The 21815-nt window shown below is 51.0% G+C and overlaps 1 protein-coding gene across 3 annotated transcripts in view; it reads right to left on the reverse strand.

Moving 5' to 3' along the window:
• Positions 1-21406, reverse strand: part of OLFML2B (olfactomedin like 2B) — a 36151-nt gene extending 14745 nt beyond the window's left edge. The window contains exons 1-4 of one of the 3 annotated variants that reach the window (XM_014841143.3): positions 20773-21406; positions 18020-18283; positions 15866-15973; positions 4660-4836 (exon numbers count right to left, since the gene is read on the reverse strand). In XM_014841143.3, coding sequence (XP_014696629.2) covers positions 4660-4836; positions 15866-15973; positions 18020-18283; positions 20773-20946 — 723 coding nt within the window. In that variant the 5' untranslated portion in view covers positions 20947-21406. The remainder of the gene's footprint in view (positions 1-4659; positions 4837-15865; positions 15974-18019; positions 18284-20772) is intronic. The other 2 variants (XM_014841146.3, XM_014841144.3) reach the window with 2 other exon arrangements.
• Between the last annotated feature and the right edge of the window lie 409 nt (positions 21407-21815).

Here is a 21815-nt window from a genome sequence, read left to right on the forward strand (position 1 = left end):
TGTAAATTGCCTAAGGTCCCACAGCAGGTAAGTGGTAGAGGCAGGATATGAACCTAGGCAGTCTGGCTTAAGAATCTGTCTCTAACCTCCACGCTATACTTCTCAGTGCCATTCCCCTCTCAGCTCTGGCCTAGCGATGCTGGGTGACCTAGAGCTGGTATCATTGTTTCCAGTGAGATCCACGCGAGGGCAAGGGTGCTGGGTGGGACATGAAGCCTGCGGACTGAGATGCACACCTCAGGATGGAGCATGATTGCTTTTACTTCTGCTGTCAGAACAGACTGCCCCAACCCCTCCCTAACGCATCCAGAACAAAGTCCAGAGTCCTTGGCCCGGCACTCAGAACTCTTCTCTCGTTTGGTGCCCAGCCCCCATGCCCTCGGGACTCCAGGCACTTGGCTAACTCCTGAACCTCTCGGTTCTCCTGAGCTGCTGGGTCTTTGCTCACACTGAGTTCTGTCTGGAAGGCCATTCTCTTCCCCCTATAGAGCTCTTACTGTCATCTACCCTTTGCTCAAGGCCTGGCTAAAATCTCAGGTCCTGAAGGAAATACTCCTAGAACTTCTCATTCAGCAGTAATCTTTCCTTCCCAATCCTCACTGTGCACTCTGTGGCAGAGCCTTCTAATTGACTACCCACATCCCCTGTGTCTTTGTTCCTTACTGATGGGAAACTGGTTTTGTGGGAGTGGTCATGGGACTAAGTTCTGGCCGGTGGAGTGTAAGTAGAAGCTGGTGGGAAGAGCTTTCGGAAAAGTTTCTTAAAAGGGAGGCTGAGCCCAGGCATCTTTTGCGCTCTTCCTCATTTCTCTGGCCTGAACTGTGGACAGGATGGTTGGAGCTGAGCAGCCATCTTGTGACCAGAAGGAGATTTTGCAGATGGACATCTTATACCTAGCCACACCAGGCCTGGTCCGCCTGGTCCAGAGCTCTTCTTCATGAACAAACAACAAACCCCTCTATTGTTTATGGCACTGTATTTGGGTCTCTTACTCAAAGCTGAACACAACTCCTAATGGATACAAGCCTGTACTGCTATTAGGGCAGCTCTCCCAGCCTGCCTTCCACGAGCATTACGGAAGGATGCCTCCGTAGACTGTGAACAGCTGGAGGGGTAGAGACCATCTCTTCTCCATCTTTGATTTCTCTGGGTGGATGCTCCTTAATATTGGTTAAATTGAATTTTTGAATCATGAAAAATCCCAAGGAACTGTCTGTATTTGTGCCTGGCACTGAGATTTTGTCAAATCAAATGATGCTTCAAAGTAGGTAGCTCATGACCTGGGCATCAGGAGAGCACCGCTATGATGGTGCTGGTCACATCGAAGGACCACCCAGTCCTCCACAGGGCAGCTGCCCAGGGACTGACCTCTTGTGTCCACGGTGTGGCAGGGTCTCTGGGTCCTGCCTTGGTCCATCTAGTCATGTCCCCCAGCCAGGATCAGAATTACCCACCTTTGAAACCAAAGGACCTTGGGTGCAGGGCCTGTGAGCCGGCTGTGTTCAAAGTCAGGGCCACCCCACAGCGGGGTCCAGCTCCTGAGGGGCAGTGGCTCCATCAGGGTGGTGTGCGGGGACCTACGGGGGAGTGTCGCCCAGCCCTGCTCTCAGGAGTCCGTCAATGGCTGAATAAGAAGAAACAGCCTCCTGAAGGCGCCTCAGCCATGAAAGCCCACTTCTCACCAGGAAGAAGTGAGTGAGATCCCTTACCTCCTGGAACTCTCGATCTGGGTGAAATCCACCCAGGGACCAGTGCCCACTTGGAAACAAAACCTCTGTCCTCAGATACCCAGAGCCCTGAGGGCAGAGCAGGACCTTCGTGGTCACTGAATGTGAGCTGGCAGGGACCCAGCTCTCATGGCCAACTTTCTCACTTTGCACAGGAAGAAGCAAATCTGGTTCTTGTTTTGACCTTTAAAATCTGGCCTGGAGAAAACCCGGAGTCCTCACTCCCAGCCACACCCCCAAGTCTGTACTGGTTTTCCCGTAACAAGAGAGTTTATCCAGATGGTACGACAGACAAGGCAGTTCCTAAATGTGTGCTTCCCGCTCCTCAGCACAAATGGAGATTGACTCCTGGGTGACGGGGGACACCTTTCTGCCAGCTTCCCCTGGCTGGGACCAGAGAGTTGCCCAGAAGAAGCAGGCAGACGTGCCCTGGGCAGCCCTCACTCCTGCCACCTGGCCCTCTCTCACCTCCTATTTCTTGCCAGTGAGGTGACCTTGACTAGAGGTACAAGGGATACTTGGCTGGTGGGGATGACATTTTAGTGAGCACCTATTACGGCAGACATGTCCCTTTATGTTATTTTTAACGCTTAGAACAATGGGGCAAGATAGATATTCTTTACATTCTATAGATGAGGAAAGAGAGGCTCAGAGTCATTTTGCAACTTGGTTGAAGGTCAATGAAGTGGCTGAGAGTGGCGCTTCTTAAGCCACAGCAGGCCTGCCTGCCTTCAGGACCCGTGCTCTTCCTTACAGTAAGCCACACTGCCCCCAGCCGTGACCACGGGACTAACTCGTTTGCTGTCTAAAAACTCATCTGCGTCCCCAAGCCCTCAGGGCCATGGTCTGGCTAGTGCCCAGCAGACTTGGGGATCCCTCATTTCCCACTGGAAAGAGCTGCCTGGGAAGCTGACAAGAGGCCCCAGCCCTTGACTCAGACGCTGTGGGCCATCTAATTGCAGGCCCCTGGCTCCCTCTGCATTGCAGAAGCAGGTTGTCATTTCTTCGTGGCAAACCCCAGGAAGCGTCTTTAACTCCAGGCTCTCAGGGACGGGTGGGAACAGCAGTGTTTTCTCCCAGCCAAGGAGATGGAGCAAGACCATGGACAGCCTCTGCCAGAGAACATATAATTTCCCTGGATTCACTGGCGACAGGATGCACTGGGCCTCGGCAGCCGCCACCAAGCTTTGATTTCCTCTCTCTGCTAATCCAAGAGTCTGTTGTGTGACTTCAGCTCCTGGCATCCCCGTGTTCCCACTCCCACCCTGCCCTCTCCACTCTTCACACAGCCCCCAGAGCTCCTTGCCAACCCTCCAGGCAAAGACCTTCTTGGAGAGAGGCCTCCAACAAATTGCCATACGCCATTCCGAGAAACTCTGACATCATCTACAAGAACCCTGAAAATAACTAAACTCAGACACCGCATTTGCCCCCTTTCCAGCGAGGGGTTCACCAAAGAGACAGAGGGATGAAAAGGGACAGAAAGATCCCAACCTCAGGCCTCCTTTACCACTTCCCCCTTTCCGGCCCCTCCCCGGCGCAGGATCTCCCCCCACCACCCTGGTTTGGGTGGATTGTGCTAATGTCAGCAGTGTGATGAATGGGGATTTCAGGAGGGGAAAGGGCTTTGCTGAGCAAGGAGAAAAAGTTTGGTGTGTTTGATTTGGTTTGCTGTTTGCCCTCAGGAAATCTGAGCTGGGTTCCTGAACATACCACATAATGTGTCATCAAGACAACAGATGAATTCTCAAGCTCAGCCGACCGGGAAATTGGAAGCCAGAGACGGTGGGGAGCGCCTGACTCCACTGGGCAGCCCGGCCGGTGGAGGATGCCAGATGGGCTGCGATAGGAGCCACTGGGCCCCTGGTGTGATGATCGGAGGGCCTCCAGGTTCCCTTCCAGCCCAACTGTCCTCTGGCTCTTTGGTTTACAAGCTCAGACCTGCTCAGGGATGACCCACCAAACAGACTAAACACATGCTCAGTAGCTAGCATGTTGGGGACACCCAAAAATGAGAATAAAAATAATTTTTGAAGGACTATGATATTTCCAAAAAAGCATCAAAGTAGTCATCATGGGCAAAGCCAGAAAATTATTGGCCTTCCTTCTAATTATTTTCTGGTTTGAAATTGCTTTATTTTGAGTTACATATTGGCCAGGGTATAGGCACCATACTCTCTTCAGGGCTTGTTGTCTCCGAAGTCCTAACCTGCCCGCTATCCTGCCTTCAGAACACATGTGCCCCAGGCTCCCCAAACCCACAGGTCCTGCCTGGTTGGCACCACCTTGATGAGTTTCTCTGCCCAAGAGTCCCAAGCTCACATACCCAGTCTGACTTCCTCTTGTACCCCAAGTCTTAATGACCCAGGCAACAGAGTCCTAGGTGATAATGCTGCCCAGCCCTTTTTCCCATCACAGCACACAGAACAACAGCTCCGGGGCCCTGACTGTCGCAGCCCTGCTCTGTCTGCACCCTGCCAGACTGCCCCAGGCTGAGGGGATCCCTCAGGGCACACCTGGAATCCACACTGTGCCATCCACCACCAGCCCCCGGCAAACAGTCAAAGTAAACAAGGCCTCTCTTAACTGCTGCTATCCCCCGGTGTCCGGGGAGCCCTCTTACAATACTTCCTCCAGAGCTGCCTCGCTAATCGCATCCCTCACTCTTCAAGTCCTGCCAACAAAATGTACCTGCTTCCTCCTCCACTCTTTTGGGTTATCTCCTCAATTAATGTCTGTTTCTTGGGCATCAACTTAGGAGATAACCCAACACATTAAATGCCCCATCAGACCTACAGAACTACAGACTGTTGTAGGGAGGAAATGGGGCCATGACAGTGAAAGGACCTGAAAGCTCTATGCACACGGGAGGTGCTGGCAGCAGGCTTCCCAGGGGGCTGTGGTCAGAGGCCCTTGGAGGCTGGGGCTGTACCTCTGGGTGGGCGTAGGCTGCTGCCGCGTCCCTCTGCAGGGCCGAGCGGATGTCCGGCATGCTATCCAGGAGGTTATCGGAGCAGTTCTCTTTGCCTCGTTTGTTCATCTCAGTTCGAATTTCTTCCATGTCCTCTTTAATTTTCTCGTTTTCCTTGGTGAGGTTTTTAGAAACTTCCTGAGAAGAGGAAAAAGGTGAAAGTGCTCTGAAGACAAGCAGGAAGCAGCTGGCAGCCATCTTCTGCTCAGAGCACGGACACACACAGACAGGCTGAGGAATCGGCCAAGGAGCAAGTGGGGTCCCAGAGTGTGCCCAGCCCTGTGCTGAGGACAGTGCCAGGTCCCAGGCAGCCTTTAGGGACGGCTCGGCTCTGTTATGTCCCACTGCTGGAAATAATGCCTCAGACGGCCACAGCTTTCCTAATAATAACACTGCCATGTCCCTGGGCCACCAGGACACCTGTTCTTTCTCTCTTGTTTGTACATAGTCTGCCCTTATCCAGTGATGAGTAACATTACAAAAAAATTCCACTCACTTGCACCCCATACACCTGAACCAGTAGCTCAATTAATGAACGAAGGGTTTCCTAAGCAGTTTTAGAAGGGGTGCCCAAAGAAATACACTTAGTCTGCTTTTCTAATGAGCACAAACGATTCCCCAACACTTTAAAAGTATCATTTATGTAGAAAACAGATAGGCTGGCTTTAAAGTTTTCTATTTACCCACAAAAACAGTTTTCTAAATCACTCCCACTTGGCAAATTAGCTGTGTTCCAGACATGCTTCATACCAGAAAGGACCAACCTACGCTTCAGTCAGCCAACACTGGTGAGTACCTCCTGTGTATTTAAGGTACAGTGGGGCAGAAAGAAAGGCTCTAAATATGCCCAGGGTTCTTGTCCTGGTGCAGGGGAGAGGGGATGACAACTGTAACTGGGGAGAGAGGTCCACACTGCAGGGAAAAGATGACCAACCACATCAGGTTCTGTTAGTGGCAAACGTGAGGTTTAGTGAGTTCAGAGGAGGGAGGGAATGGACTCGAGGCCTGAGAGGCGCATCCTGGAGAAGGTGATGCTGCAGGGGATTTGAATCACGGACAGTTGTGGACAGGCTGAAAGGTGCCCCGTCTCCTCTAGTTATTTTTAGAGAAGTCTACTACACTGAGATCCAACATTGTCCAACTCTGGCCCTCATTCTAAGGTTGCCATGGGGATCTGAGTTTTTAAACGTGATGTTCTCCTTTGGGCCTAGTTTATGAGAGGGGTGGAGGAAGCAACCATGTAAAACAGAGGTTGCATTGGCTTTCCATCTTTGTTTAACAGACAGACATGGGAAGCATAAAAACTGAGTCATTGCCAGGCACAGCGTGCAGCCTGGTAGGATGCTGCTGATGTCCTAGAGGGAAGCCATGGTGGCTCAGAGCCGGGGCGGGGGGGGGGGGGGGGAGTGTGCATCTATCCAGGCAGATGGTGACACCCTGACACTGTAACTCTGGTGGCTCCTACAGGGGCTGCCCAGAAGAGGCCACTAGTTAAAACTCGCTTGTTAACACCAGCGAGGCTCTAGAACCACAGGCCGTGCTAGTCCTACAGCATTTCCCTGCACGCCAGCTACTGAGCACTGGAGGGGCTCGATGTGTCCTGGGGGGCTTGGGCCCAGCCAGCCTCTCTAAATCTCACAGAAAGAACTGTGGGAGCTAAAGCCCGCGAGAAAGAGGTCCTGTTTCAAGAATCCCCGGAAAGAGTGGTCTTACCGGGTGTGTCGTCATTCCCCACAGGTGCCATGAGGGGCAGTCAAGTGCAGAGGTTAAGAGCATGGATGTTGGAGGAGACGGTCTGGGTGACATCTCAATGCTGCTAGTGCTGAATCTGTGATCTTGGACAAATTACTTAAACTCCCTGTGCTTCAGTTTGCCCATGAGTCCAATGAGGTTAAGAGCAGCACCTGCCCTCTGGGTTGTTATGAGGAGTACATGACTTATACACGTGGAAGTGCATGGACATACTAAGTCGTTGCTATTTTTCATAGAATCTTACAGCTGGAACGGACTCCAGAACTCAAGCCTAACCCTTCATTTCATCTGTGAGGCCCAGAGTAAGGGTGTGATTTGCCCAAGATCATAAAACAAGGGGCAGAGCTGAACCCAGCACCCAGCTTGCTGGCCCTTGCTTCTTCACTTCCCTCGCTGGGTCACTAAGAACACGAGGAGAGGGTCCCGGCATTCAGCCAACTCTCAAGCAGCACTGAGCACATGAAAGGGGCCTGTGAATACCTGCACTTTGGTCTCAGGATATATGAGAAGATTTGCATATGCAAAGAAATATAGAAATGTTGGACTCCCATAAGTCCTTGCTACTCAAAGTGTGGTCCAGAGACCAGCCACACAGGCATCACTCCATCACACGGGAGCTCGTTAAAATGCAGAATCTCAGGCCCCACCCAGACCTGCTGAATCAGAATCTGCATTTTAACAAGATCCCAGGTGATTTGCATACACATTAAAGTTTGAGAAGCACTGCCTTCAATGTAGGAAGCTTGGGATACAGCTGCTGGAAAGGGGGCCAAAATGCGTGAGAGGCTGTTTTCTGGGAGCCAGCTTCTTTCCGGGGGCGACAGGGAATGTTAATGTTCCCGATGCCTTAGTGAGATTCAAGCATTTCCGTCCATCCATAAGCACCTGCTAAGAGCAGTGCCTGGTGTCTCCCCCTGAAACGCTCATGTCCTGACACATATAATGAGGCCCAGCAGGGCCAGGGGTTCAATATATTACTTCTTCATTAACTCATGGATGTGTTCAGTTCTGGGCGTTGAGAGGTCGAGTGTAAGCCAGACTGGTGAGGACCCTGCTCTGATGAAGACCACCGTCCATGAGGGGAAGTAAGCAATAAACAAGAAATAAACAACAAAGCATTCACTAACTGAAAGTCAGTCAGGGCGATGGGACAGATGCAGGTTCTGACTCCTCGGCAAGGTCAGGACAGGACATGTCTCTAAGGTGGGGACTGAGGTGTGCCCACATCTGCTGCCCGGCCACGGCCCTAGGACTCCACTCTGGGCCTAAGTAGCCTTGCTATTAAAATAAGATGCTGCCCGATTCCTGAACACCTTGAAAGAGTCATCGGCACTGGCCCATACATTCCCTGTGAGGCAGAGGGGCAGCTCCACAGATTTAGGTCCTGCCTCCCAGATTTTGGGGTTTCTAGGCCCCTCTTCTCATTGATTAATAAATCTCCAATCCTCTTTCTGGTTTTAGTGAGGAGTCATTATTCTAGGTTTCCATAGAGGAAGGTTTGAGGCAGTCCTGGCCCTGAGAACCCAGAGGAGCAATATAGTTTATTCCCCTCACGGGAATGGCAAAGCCCGCCAGCCACCTGAATAAACACCAGGCTGGCAGTGGCATCACCCTATTGGCCTGCTGGGCCGGGCCAGCTGGTGTCCCCCAGGTCAGCAGCAGCAGGCCCCTCCTTGGCTACCTCCCATTCAGCCATCTCTAACCTGGAGGTGCTGGCCTTGCAGGGGTCCCCACTCGTCCCTAGGGCTCTGCTTTCCTCACACCAAGAGGCTTTTGTGGGGCACTTCTCAGAAGGCATGGGGGATGCCACCCACACAGGGCACTCTCGTTCCTGCCCTGGCAGAAGGGTGAACGCCATGACTTCATGCTTCAGGCTCTTCCCTTGTGGGACAGCTGCAACAGTGACATTTACAGTGTGTGCAGCGTGGCTTGTGGGCGGTGACGGCAGTGTGGTGGAGGAGGCGGGAAGGGTGCCTATCTAGCAGGGGCAAGCACACCACATGGCCCCTGCCAAGGATCCTGGCACTGTGAAGAGGAGGGAGGGGGGAAGGGAGGAAGAGCAGGTAGATAGAGGCCTGTACAGAGCCAGTCATGGCAATTAAAGATCTGGGAACTCTGTCACGGGTCGTTGGGCCAGACAGAGCCAAGGAACTGAGAGGTGTTCACAGAACAAGTGTCATGTGCTGGAGGGGCATGCATTTGGGCATCAGAGAGTGCTTGCTGAGAGCAAGCCTGCAGTGCCAAATGGGGACAGGTGTCCCATGCTGACTACAGCCAGATGCACAGATACCAGAAGGGAGAAGTGTGCAAACTAGGCAGGGTCCCTGGGAAAGAGGGAATTGGATGTAGGTGGAGTTGGGGATACAGCTGGCAGTCAGCACTGGGCAGCACAGTTGGTCAGAGCACAGCTTTAAGGATGGTCAACACAACCAGGTGTGCAGGCAGGTGAAACGGGCATGGGGGGTAAAGCTGTTCCATGGGTACAAACTGTGTTGTGGCTTTGTCCAGCTGTTGGGCAAGTGTGTGTGTGCCTGGGTGAGAACACGTAGCAGCTTAAGCCAAAAGCGTTGGGACTCAAGGGAAAGATGACCATGGTGCAGAGCCCTGGCAGCTCTCTGTGGTCGTGTTCTCCCCACCAGAACCAGGGACAGGGGTGTGGTGGGGGAAGGTGCTGGCGCTGGAGACCAGGTATGAAACCCACACCACGGTCCCTGCCTGGTTATGTAACCAAAGAAGGCAAGCGATGGGACCTCTCCAGGCCCCAGGTGGAAAAAGGAGGAGTAGTGATACCTACCTCACCGGGCTTGGTATGGAGAATGGATGAGGGGCTGCGTGGGGCACAGTGCCAGGCACAAAATAGGGCTGGACACATGTAGGCGAAGCTGGAGTGGGACGGACCCTTGGGATCTCAGTAGCAGATATGCAGGTAGAAAAGAAAGGGGAGCTAAGGTCTGGTGTGGCTCGGACACGAAGGATGGCGAGGACCCAAGGCTGGTGTGTTATAAAGAGACACACTAGATACTTGTAGGAGGAGACTAAGCTGGACTGCAGCTGGGCCAAACCTGGGCCCAAGTCATGCGGCAAGCATGGGCTCCCACATCTGTGGAGGCCGCCTGACCCCCACCAGTAGACGGCTGGATGGGCACAGGGCCCAGATACAGATGGCAAGCCTGAGGGCAGAGGGACAGGCTCCGTTGGTGGAGTAAAGTGTAGGGGTAACTGGACCCTCGGTGGGAGGGCTTGAGGTTCCCATGAGCTCGCCCTATTCTTCCCCACTCTGAGCCCTCCAGGACACAACTAGGACCAGGTGGCCTGGGACAGCCGCTGCAGCCGACAGGTGTCTCCAGCCCCTGATAAGAGAGCTGGAGAGGGACAGCAGCTGGGAACAGCCAGTGCTCCTGAGGACAGGACAGGCTGGACGTGGCACAATCCCTCTGACCACAGCTGATGGAGACAGGCAGCCGGCCTGCGTGCAGGGGGCCGCCAGCTGCCACATTCTATCGCTTCCCCAACCAAACAGCTGTTGAGCGTCTAGTCCACACCAGACGCTGGGAAACAAAGATGACTTAGACCCAGCTTGCCCTCAAGAAGTCCACAGCCTGGAAGAGAGTCAAACATATAAAGAGCAAGACATTCCAGGCCTCTGAGGATGAATTTCCATATTAGGGAGAACCCCACACTTTAACTACAGCCACGTGCTCCCTCACATCCTGGCAGCTACGAGCTGTTCCTAGGCCAGCAGGTGGAGAGCTGACTCACACCTTAAATCCCTTTAGCTAAGAAGAAAATCTTTCATTCCACAGTAACAAATTAGATGTGAAGTACATATAACCCCAGGAGAGGTAATATATTGACTTGAACTCATATTAAGATGTAAACTGAATTAAATAATGTTAGAGCTGAAATGTATCTTAGAAGTATTTATCTGCAACCCTTTCCCTTTTCACAGCTGATGACACTGTGGTTAGACAGGCTGAGTGACACTCGCTCTCCAAGGATGCACCTGAGTCAGGAGAAGAGTAAAATGACTTAACAGCAAACCCTTCCCCGGAAGCCGATTTGGTCAGGAGAGACAGTGAGCGCTGGGGGCGTCTCAGTGGGAGTGGACGGTGGGCAGGAGGGGAGGCTTGGAAAGACACAGCTCCCTAAGTCACAGCCAGGCCTGCACACATGAAAATTACATTTTCCTAGTAGTTGGTGAAAAGATATATCCCCCAGGGTCTGGAATGCTCCTTTGATCTTGCCTTCCAGACCAGAAACACAAAGGCCACCAAATCCTTAGGTTTGGGGGAGAAGCCTCAGCAAGGTCTGTGCCAGCACATTCTGGGGAGCAGGCCAGTTCTGGGTCTGGTAAATCCATCGTAGACTGTAAAGCTTACGTGGACACAACGCTATCAGGAGAAAAGGCTTCAGAAGATACACAAGGTTCCACACAAGGTGTCCATCTGTGCTCATGGACAGGGTTTGTGAACTCCAGCGGGTAGAGGCGAGAGAAAGAGAAGTCAAACACACTAGAGGGGACAGGGCTTTGCCAACAGAAATCACACTTTGGGAAGCTTGTGGGCACACATCTATTTTAAGAGCGCAGGATATGCACCCATTCACACAAAGGCATACACATACACAGCCATATGCACATCCAAGTACTTATAAATGTTGACAGGTGTCTGGCAGCTAAGTAGAGGCGGGGCATTTCTTCACAAAGCTTTGCAATTTTGATTGGCATGACTTAATTCAACTAAAGCCTTGATGCTAGAAGAGATTATTTTAGTGATCTGTCCCTCAGTTTGTCTTTTTCTCCACTTTGACAATAAACCTCCTCCTGAAAACAGTACTTATACCCCTGCCTCTTGTCCTGCTGCCTTCAGAATCCATTTTTAGGCCTGGGCAGCCTACAAGTCTTTGGGTCCCTGGATGCACTGAGAACTCAGGGGAAGAGTGTCCTTGAGCTGAATCAGGACCCCTGCCAGGTCTACATGCAAAGGACAGGGTTCGCCTTTGCCTTTGGGAGCTATAGATTTCCTGTCTAGACTTCTAATTCCCATCTCTTCTGGCACCTATGCCCTGTGCCCACCCCCACCCCCAACTCCAACACATTCACCTTCTGTGTATGTGTCCCCCTTCCCAGGCACTCCCGGAGAGGCTCAGCCTGGGTCTACCACATTAAAGCTTCTTGGACTGCTGACCACCTTGGATGCTACTTCTCACTTGGACCAGTTCTAGAGGAATGCCTGTGGGACTTCAGGCCTCCACCAGGTGAACAGGAAAGATGTTTTGAGGGTTAAGTTTTTGGAACACAGTGAAATGGCCCTACTGAGATACACACTCCAAACTGACACAAAATAGAAAGTCTACCAATCCCAAGTGTTGGTGAGAGTGGGTGTGGAACTTTCATACCCTGCTGGAGGGACTGTAAACTTGTACTACCGCTCGGGAAAACAATTTGGCAATTTCCCCTGAAGTTGAAAAAAGCATAACTAAAAGCTCAGTAGTTCCATTTCTATGTATATACCATAGAGGAATGCACGCGTGCGTGGGCCAGGGTACACGCACAGGGACGTTCACGTAGAGGGGTGCTCCTGGGGCTATTATGAATTACAAAACAGAAAACAACCCCCATATCCATCATCAGTAGAGCTGATCAACAAATTGTGGATATTCATACAAGAGAATACTACACAGGAATAAAAACGAATGAACTACAAGACATAAAAACAACATACGTAAGTATCAAAAACCAAAAGTTGAGTGAAAGAAGCCCAACACACACACACACACACACACACACACAGGATTCTGTAAGATTCTATATATTTAGAGTTCAAAAACAGACAAAACTATTGTCCTTAGATGATGAAACTAAAGGAAACTAAGGAAGATGATTAACATAAATTAACATAAAAGTCAGGATAGAGGTTCCCTTGAGGGAGGGGGTGTGAATAGCAGAGGGCATTTTGGGTGTTAGCCTTGCTGTGTTTCTTGAGTGGGGTGATACTTACACTAGTATTTGCTTTATAATAATTTGTTAGGCTATACATTGTTTGTGCACTTTTTCCATGCATGTGTTATTTTTCACAGTTTAAAACAAAAGCTTAACCAAAACCACGCCACTAAGCAGAGATCCCACAGCTGATTTTACCAAGAGGTGAGACTCTGAACAGCTCAGATTCCATTTCTCTCTCCTTCCTTCCTCTTTCATCTGCAAATGGAGTTTCCATTCCTACAGCCTCCTACACACCCGAGGTGGATATACACGTGTGCCCGCTTCTACCGCCAAGTCCTGATCTGACGCTGGGCAAAATGCCCCTCCAACTGACCCCTTTTGTCTGGTCTGACCTCCAAAGAACTCCTCTTGGGATTTCAGAATATCCGAAGACGGGGAGCAGAATTGCACTTCCATTCCTCCTGCAGAGCCAGGCTGCAGGAGTGTTTTTTCCATTTACCCAAGATTCTGCCTTTTCGGTGACTGCAGACGGCAGACAGACTTAGCCAGCACAAGCCAGGAGACGAGTGGCTGGACCTCAAGCCAAGAGACATTGCTCTGCTCTATGGGCCCAGGGCCCAGACCCATCTGTGACTACTGCCACACCACAGCACCCTGTCGCTTTGGACTGCCTGGTTTGGGGAACTTCTCACTGCATGGGACCTTCCCTAACTCAACTTTAATCCTATTAAGGGGATTTATGGGATACAGTTACGGTTCTGCCTAGAAATTCCCTTGGAAGGGTTATTGTTTTAAGTTTTGGTTAGGAAAAACTGATGCTTCCAGAGCAGACAGCGATGATTCAAAGAAGCTTATGGCGTTGATTAGAAAAAGCCCTGGACCAGGAACCAGAAGGCGTGAGCTCCAGCCTATACTGTCCTAGCACCACAATCACAGGGAGAGCATCTAATTTCCTTAGGTCTCTCATCCTGTCCAGCTCACAAATGAGCTAAATGTATACAGAAGGCTTTAAAAACCGTAAGTGCTATACAAATATAAGGGATTATTATCATTATTATAAAGGTCCAGTTTTCGCTGCTAAACATATCACAGTTTTGAAAAGAAGAGAACTCTCATCAATGTAACTAAGATTCGTTTTGGCAAAAACCCAGTTATTGTGTGACTGCACAGAAGACACCATCCTGCTGGGGTAGTGGCATTGCACCAAATTCACCCACATGCCTACCCTTTGCCAAGCAAGGAGGGCTCAGCTGCTAGACCAGGCTGGAAACAGATTATGGCCCTTGAACAGAGCTGGCCTTCTCAGAGGCTGAGTGTCTGACCTTGGCCTCAAGAGCACTGTGCTCTACCCCCGGAGCTATCTTTCCCAGGCTGTGTTCTCCAGACAGAATAAAAACCATATGGCTGCCAAGGTCAGGTGAACACAGAAGAGGTGGCTGTCAGCCTGTTCCTATAAAAATGCAATCCTTTTTTTTAAAGGGGTATTGCACATTTGGATGGTTCTGGGGGCCAAGAGAAAGAGAGGCACTTTCCAATTTCCAAAGTCCAACTGGATCCTGGTTTAATTCCTTTTGAACTCTTTTGGAAGAATCAGAAAGTGGTTTTAAATAGGAGAAAGAATCCCAAGGCTGCATGAAGTCCATTGGTTGTAGGATAGTGTTGACCATTCCCAATCTCATCATTCCAGCTGTCAACATTGGGGAAGGAGAGAGCCAAGATGCTGAGTGGCCTAATTCTCTTAGGGAGCCCCTCCAGGAAGAGGGGGCTGATGAGAGTGGGCTGATGTGGTCCTGTTTGCCACTGTGACCTACCTGCAAAGCTCGGGCTCCGGTACCCTGATCCCACTTATCAGACCTTGTAAAGTGATTGTGGCCCCACCAATCCTCCCAGAGCAAATGGCCACATGCAGAAAACACTTCATCACAGCTCTGGGGGAGCCAAGCCTAAGGGTGGGTGGAGAAGGAACTGGTGTTCACCTTCTGGGAACATTTTTAGGAGTGCAAGGAGAGTGCTGAAACCAATCCACGCAACTACAGTGTTTCATCGTCCTTGTCCCAGCTCTCTTGGCAGAGTGATGGGGCGAAGTTTGCCACAACCTGAGTGCCCTGTTGCATTTAATAATTTCAAAGTACTTCCAAAATGCCTAGCTCACCTTTCACCCCTCAGCAAACATACAAAGTTGGTAGGGTGCCTTTCCCACTTTACACATGGAGAAAGTGAGACATGGCTGCTTAGCAGCTGCTAACAGAGTAATTCACTCTGTCCTGACTCCTAGTCCAGGGAGGCTCTTTCCGCCAAACTAAAGAGCACTGCTTTTTTCATATCTTAACATCTACTAGTCACCCATCTGGGAACCTCAGCTCCTCCATGAGAGACCCCCCCCCCCAGTACCCACTTTTTCATGAAGAATATTGATATGTTTGCATGTTTACACTGTTATTAAATTTACCACTTAGAGTAACATTCTGAAAATTACACAGATGGATGTTAACTAGACTTATTGCAGAGATCATTTTGTAATATATACAAATATTGAATCATTATGTTATATACCTGAAACTAATACAGTGTTGTATATCAATCATACCTCAACAACAACAACAACAAAATACCTAGCTTTCTACTTGAAGCAGCAGCTCTGGGAGTCCCTGTTTCAAGTATCGGTTCAAGAACTGGATGCCAGGCAAAGAAACATATCCGTCAGCTTCTTACCAATAAAGATGAATGATGATCATTACTCTTCTGGTGACTAAATGATTTCTTATCTATATGTTCAAGCATCACAGCAACAAAACAATGTCACCATTATTACGTCCACAGCAACTTCTGTCTCCCACTATCACATCACATACCACTAACTGAAAACCATGGCACCAACTGTACATCTCTCTGGAGCTCAGCCATAATAATGTGGTGTCTCTACCTATGGAAATTACTTTACTAGTCCATTCTTCCTGGGTGATCAGCCTGAATGTTTTCTAGTAGGGAATATTATTTATTAGTAATCATTTTTATGTCTTCTTTCTCTAAAATGGATTTGAGATGGATTACCACACACACACAGAGGCAAGCACTAAAACAGTTAAAAAAAAAAATAAAAACCAGAACAAGATATTAACAACCATCTACCCAGGAGGGAGACGACTCTACCTTAAAAGCAGAAGTAAGATGCTTATTGTACTTTGACATTTTATTTAGCTCTAAGTTCCCTGGAAGTCAAAGTAAAAATAGAAATACATCGGTTATGTGGTTCTTACGTATGAAAAAAGAAGGTATTTCACTGATTCTCTTTGTCACCAATAATTTGGCATGATTTTGGATGAACGTTTTATGAATATTTTTTTCTTTCCAGAGAATAGAATGGGTTGAGTCTAGTCGGGACACGTGCTTTCTGAAAAAGTACTGTGGGAAGTTTGATACACTTTTGGGCCTTATCGAAAGAAAGATATGGAAACCCAGAATCTTCCTTACCTCCTCCAGCTTATCCACTCGCCCCACCAGTTTGGTAGTGACCGAATGCAGCTTCAGGAGATCCAGGCCATAGAAAGCTCCTTCCAGCATGTCTATGATGGTGGAGAGCTATGAAACAAGGGTAGGGGTTAGTCCAGGGCTGGGGCAGACAGACCCGGGGGAGATGTTTCCTCTTAGACCTCTATGTTGGAGGCTCGACAAGGAAGCTAAAAGCCAGGACGTGAGAGGTGGCCCTCAGAAACTGGCACTTGTGTAGCCGGGCACATAAGCAAACACAATGGCGTCAGTATATTCTGCCTACTGGAATACTTGGGTAAGGAAATGGGAGAATCCTACAAGAACAAGTAAACCTGAGGTCTAGACATCTTCACCAAACTGTTTACACCTCTTTTATTAAATCTGTCAGTTGCACGCACATCTGTCTTCCCTACTAGACTGTGAGTTCCTTGAAAGCAGTGCCTATGTCATCTTCATCTTTGTTGCCCCAAGACCTGGCAGAGTACTTGGCCCATAACAGGTCATCTTTAACTACTCAACAAAGTGGCTTATAAACTCCAATGCCTTGAGGATATGCTTCTGAAACACTCAACTTCATTGTCTATGGAAGGCCCTGGAAGACACCAACAAGGTTTTTTTTCCTTAGCACCAAAAGCTAAATGGACTGTAGAGTAAAAGAGATCCAAAGACCCCTCTTTGAGGTGGAAAGCTGCCATAGGGCACCCAGCCTTCCCAGTTTTTTCCATATTGGCCCTTCTGCCAGTACAGAGCCACTAGGAAGAAGGCGGCTGTGGCTCTGGTGGCATTCCGGGCATGCAGAGTGCAGGCAAAGGGGCAGATGAGAGACACTGAGCTGAGCCTCCCTGCCAAGGACCGATCCCCAGGAGAGTTGGCTGGATACACTTTTGCAGTCTCTGCTCCCCACTCATTTCCCAGCCTTGCTTCCAAATGAAAAATTCCATGTATGAAATATTCATTTTCAGAAGCTCATTTTCCTCTCCACCAGAGGAAGACAGCTGAATCCCAGGTAAGCACCATGAAAGCTAGCTGATGAGCAGCATGCACTGGGATGGTTTTCTGACTCCTAATAGAAAATGTTGCCTGCTGTTGTTCCGGATGCCCCTGAGTCCAATCCCTCAACTGGGCGACTGTGCCTTTGGTTCAGAAAGTATTTTCACGGCAGAGCTGCAGCTCTGAGGGATGTGGCTGGATCCTGAGACATTCACTGTACTGATAAACAAAACTCTACTTACAAGGATATCAACGACTCCCAGTTACTGAGCGTGTACCAGGTTCCAGGCACAGCAGTGCACTGTACATGGTCATCATTAATGGAACTAGTCTCTATCAAGCCCTGACTATGTCAGGTGTGGTCCCAAATACTCAGCAGTTGTCATCTCACTGATTCTCAAAATGACCCAGAAAGTAGATGTTATTATTCCCACTTTTCATTCAAGGACACTGAGGTCAGAGAAGTTAAATCACTTGAGTAGGATGCTACAGTAAGGAATGGCAGAGCAGTGATCTGAACCCAAGTCTGTCTGGCTCCCAAAGCAAGCCCATCTCACTACCCAACACTGCAAGTGGAGTGGGGCAGGCAGGCATCAGATGAAACCCTCAGCCAACCCGTGGGGCTGCCCCAGGTAGGGTCTGAGCTTCCCCACCCTGTGGACCATGATCACAGGATCGCACCTTGACGACTGGATCAAGCACAGACCCCAGGCCTCTCCTTCCCTGGGTCGCCTAGACCGTGTGCTGAGGACTAAAAGACTCCCTGCTCTCTGTGTGTCTCTCTTCTCTTTGAGGTGCCTGCTGGGCTGACAGGAAATCGTGGCAGTAACTCTCCTGAAGAAGAACACAGAGTTCTTTTGGCTGGTGGGGCCTGGCAGCTGCTCCAGGCCTGTCTCCTTAAGGAGAGGTAGGCACACTCCGCTCTTGGTGTCCCCTTTAGACATCAGGGTTGCAAATGACCAATTTGTCAGATCATCAGCCTCGGATCCACATGCAACACTCTAGGGCCCAGGGCCTGACCTGCTTTAAAGGTGAAAACAGGTTCCACTTATTCGAAAGCCTACGATCCCCCGCAATGGCCTTGCCAGACTCATGGGTCCCTAAAGCGCCCTCTCACCCACGGCATTACCCCACACCGGGTCCCACCTTCAAGTCCCGGCTGTCCGCCTCCCGCAGCTTCCGGAGCCTGAAGTCTCCCTCACAGGGATTGAGGGCCGACGGTGGTGCGACACAGGCACACTTGCAGGACGAGCCTGAGGTGATGGTTTCCACGGTGTAGAAATCTTCCTTCCTGGAGGTCCCCTCGTTGACCCTCTGGCAGGCATCTCGGCCCAGGGGTCTCACTACACACTTGCACTGACAGTCTGAGCCCTCAGACACGGCCTTGACCTTGTCATAGTCACCCAGCAACTAGACAGACAGACAGAGAGAGAGGGAACAGGTTGGGGGTGTGCAAACACAGGCCTCAGTCAGGGTCCTGAAGAAGGCTCTCCATTCACTTTGTCGAATGTCCTACGCTGATGGGAGACCTCAGACAACTCTGAGCTGTGGAGCAAAGAGGTCACTGCCACACAATTTGCTGACTCTGACGTTTCCTTGAGGCACTCAGAGTTCAGTTCTCTCCATTTGTCTTGGAAAGCTGTGCATTTCTCAGGGGGCCTTAGCCTTTCACCATTTAAAGGAAGAAACAAATGAGCCCCATCATTCTTTCAATAGTCCTTGCCTTAGCTAGAATCCAGATTTAGATTAAATAAGGAAAAGGAGAAGCGATGATGGAGGGATTGGAAAGCTGAGATGCAAATCTGAAGATGACTTGCTTCTATCCTCATTCATTCCTTCAGCATTTGTTGAGTGCCTACTTGGGACTGTGCTAGGTGGTGTCAGAGGTGAAGGAGAGGGCCAGAGAGCCTGCTGCCAAGGAGCTTACAGTGCAGGAGGTATATAAATAATAGTCACACCAAGGAGAGAGCCATCAGTGCCCCCGAGGTGGCGAAGTGCAGTGGGAGCTCAGAGAGAGCCACGGAGAACGGCTCCAGCCATGCACCAGGGAAGACTTCCTGGAGGGAGCGGTATTTAAACTGGGCCTCGAAGGATGGGTTAGATTTGGAGAAAGGGAATTGGGAGGAGAGAGATAGGTCCAGAAGTCAGCAAGGTTTACTCAGCCTCAGGGTTCACTTGGCTCCTAGAGCAGCTTCTGCACCCAAACCCTAGGCCATAGCCAGGAAAGTGAGCTGGCAGCGCTTGCTGCCTCTACAATGCTAAACATTTCCTTCTGAGCGCTTGCCCCTGCCAGCATCTCCAGGCAGGAAAACACGCAACAGCAGGCTTTCTGGAGCCACCATCCTGGGCACTTGCTAGAGAAAAGGCTCCTCCCAGCTCCTCCCCAACAGATCCTGCATCCCCAAAGCCGGTGCTCCCTTTCTAGGCATGGAGAAGGGCTCCCTTCATTTGACTAATGACCCCGGCAGGCAGGCACTGAGCTCGCTGGAGTGGAAATGCTCCTGGGATGCTGTTTAGGGGGAAGAAGGCTTGTAATGTTTTTCTTGCAAAGGTTGGGTTTCTCCTAAGACTAATATTTGTATTGGGGCTGTTGTCAAATACAGAATGGATCAGCAGAAAAAACAGCTGTAGTTCAAGGTGACTTAAGCGGCTGGTCCTTATGGGCTGACAGTAAATTGTAGCTGTCTGCTCTCTGAAACTCTGCCTAGATTCCTACGGAACCCTGCTCTGAGACCCTGGGTGGATTCCTTCCTTTCAGGGGGCTCGGGTTTCAGGAAAGCTTTTGTTGTAGGCCCTCCAGAGCCCCCATGTGAAGGACATTTATGTCTTTTCAATTGAGGGGTCAGTGCGAGGTTATGAGTGGGTACAGGGCATACATTAGCATAATTATTAAAGGGAGGGGGAGGAGACTAGTGTTTGAGAAATGTCAAAGTGGAGCTGATCGTTCTTTCTACTGGAAAGAGACAAGACCCAGTCCGAGGGCTTCGTGAAGCTGCTGGCGGAGCTATAGGGATCCTTTCTCAGCCATCCCTCATCCTCAGGATATGGTGACACCCACCACACATCATCATGCCAGCTCCGGAGAGCACGAAATAAACACTCCAGAGAGACTATCCCTTACAGTCATGAGATCTGGGCTCAAGATTGTCAGAAGACCCAGCTGTACCCAGGTCTTTACTGTTCCAGTACTCTTTACTGTTCCAAGACTTATAGCCCTCATCTAGAGAATGGAAATGAGGGTGTGTGAGGGTTGAGTCAGATAAAGCAAGTGAAAGTACTCTGTAAAGGGACAGTTACAAAGCTGTCACCATCAGCTGTCACTGGCCCCCCACTGATGATCTGCCAGACCTGAGTGGATCTGTATTTCCACTCCACCTCCCCAACACGGGCGTCTTGTCGTCAGTCCCTCAGTTTTGGGGTGACCTCACATTTATCACACACGTTGCTGCTCTGTCTTCACCCCATGCTTGTCCCTGAGTGTCTCACTCTGTGCCCTGAAATATCTCCCCGGGGTTACCCAGTCTGCCTCTTGTCCAAAATGCCTGCCTGTTTTCCCATTCCAGTTCTGACAAACAGCCACACAGACAAGAGATGGCCATACTTTCCACAACCCTTGAACCAAAAGGTTTTGGTGTTGCTTTTTTCCCTTCTTCTTAGGGAGTTCTGAGTTTCCATCTCCTCTCCTTTCTCCTGATTTGGTAACCTTGAGAGAGCCCATGAGTTTGGAAGGAGGACCCATGTCCTTTCACTTAAGAAAATATTCTGATAAATGAAGTCAATGCCCCTCCCTTCGGTAATGGAGGGAGAAACAGCTGCCTCCCAGCGCTTCAGTGAGGACGGTCTTCTGGCTCTTGCCACCACCCAAGGCAAGAGGAGTGGGCATGGGACTCGCATCCTACCTGAGATAAAACGTTCTCCTGGTTGTCCGCTTCGTTTTGCAGAGTCTCGTCCTCCGTGGGCGCCACCGTCTGTACGTCTGGGAGCTCGCTGGTTCCTGCATGAGGAGTGCTGGACCCCCAGTCCGCAGCTACCACCAGAGCGAAGCAGAGAACTAGCAGCAGAGGCTTGGCCATGAGGGACGCGACAAGAAGGGGCTCGGCCCCCTTGGAGAAAGGCTGGGGTCGGGGGTCTCGGCAAGGACGGAGGCGATAGGGTGTCTTGGCTGGAGCCCAAGGGTGGCTGCTCAGAGCGCCTTCTAAAGCTGGGTGCGGCTGAGCGGGACAGGAAGGTGCGCCCCAGAGACCCTGGTCATCTCCTTCCCGACGGGAGCAGCCCTCGACTGTGCGGCCCCCGTGGAGAGCGGGGCGCAGGGAAGGAGGAGGTGACTGGGAAGGTGGAGGTGGCACGGGCGGGCCGCGCGCGCCGTCCTCTGCAGAAGGGCTCAGCGGGAGGAAAGGGTCCGCGCAGACGCGGGCGGTGCGCGGGGGGCGGGCGGCGGGGAGCCTCGGGGCGCACGGGGACCAGCGCGGGGCGGCGGCGGCGGCGCGGCGGCGAGAGCTGCTGGGCGAGGGCGGCGGAGCGCTCGCGCGGAGGGAGGGGCGGAGCCTCTATTGTGCCGGGGCCGCGGGGATGCAGCCAGTGACGGCGCGGAGGAGGCGGAGGAGCGGGCCGCGCGCGGCCGCCGGGGGCACGTCGGCAGAGCGCCTCTCTGCTTTCACCTTCCGTCGATGTTGAAGGGAGAGAGTTACCCTCGGTGGGGTCCCTGAGGCTTGGGGATCACTTGTGCCCATTCTCGCCGAGGGGAGCGAGTTTGCTCTGAGTGGGGAGGCAGGCACCGAGCGCTCGCCCCAAGCCCGAGCCTGCAGGCATCCTCGGCACACTGCTTCTGTTGCTCCCCGCGAGAGAGAAGGAGCGTTTGCTCTTGGGCATTTCTTTCCCCCCCGACTTGACTCTGAGCAAGATCTCGGGCAGCTTTGAACTTAGCGCCACTGGTCGTTTGCTT

This window comes from Equus asinus, chromosome 25 (genome assembly GCF_041296235.1).
Source record: "Equus asinus isolate D_3611 breed Donkey chromosome 25, EquAss-T2T_v2, whole genome shotgun sequence".
NCBI lineage: Eukaryota > Metazoa > Chordata > Mammalia > Perissodactyla > Equidae > Equus > Equus asinus.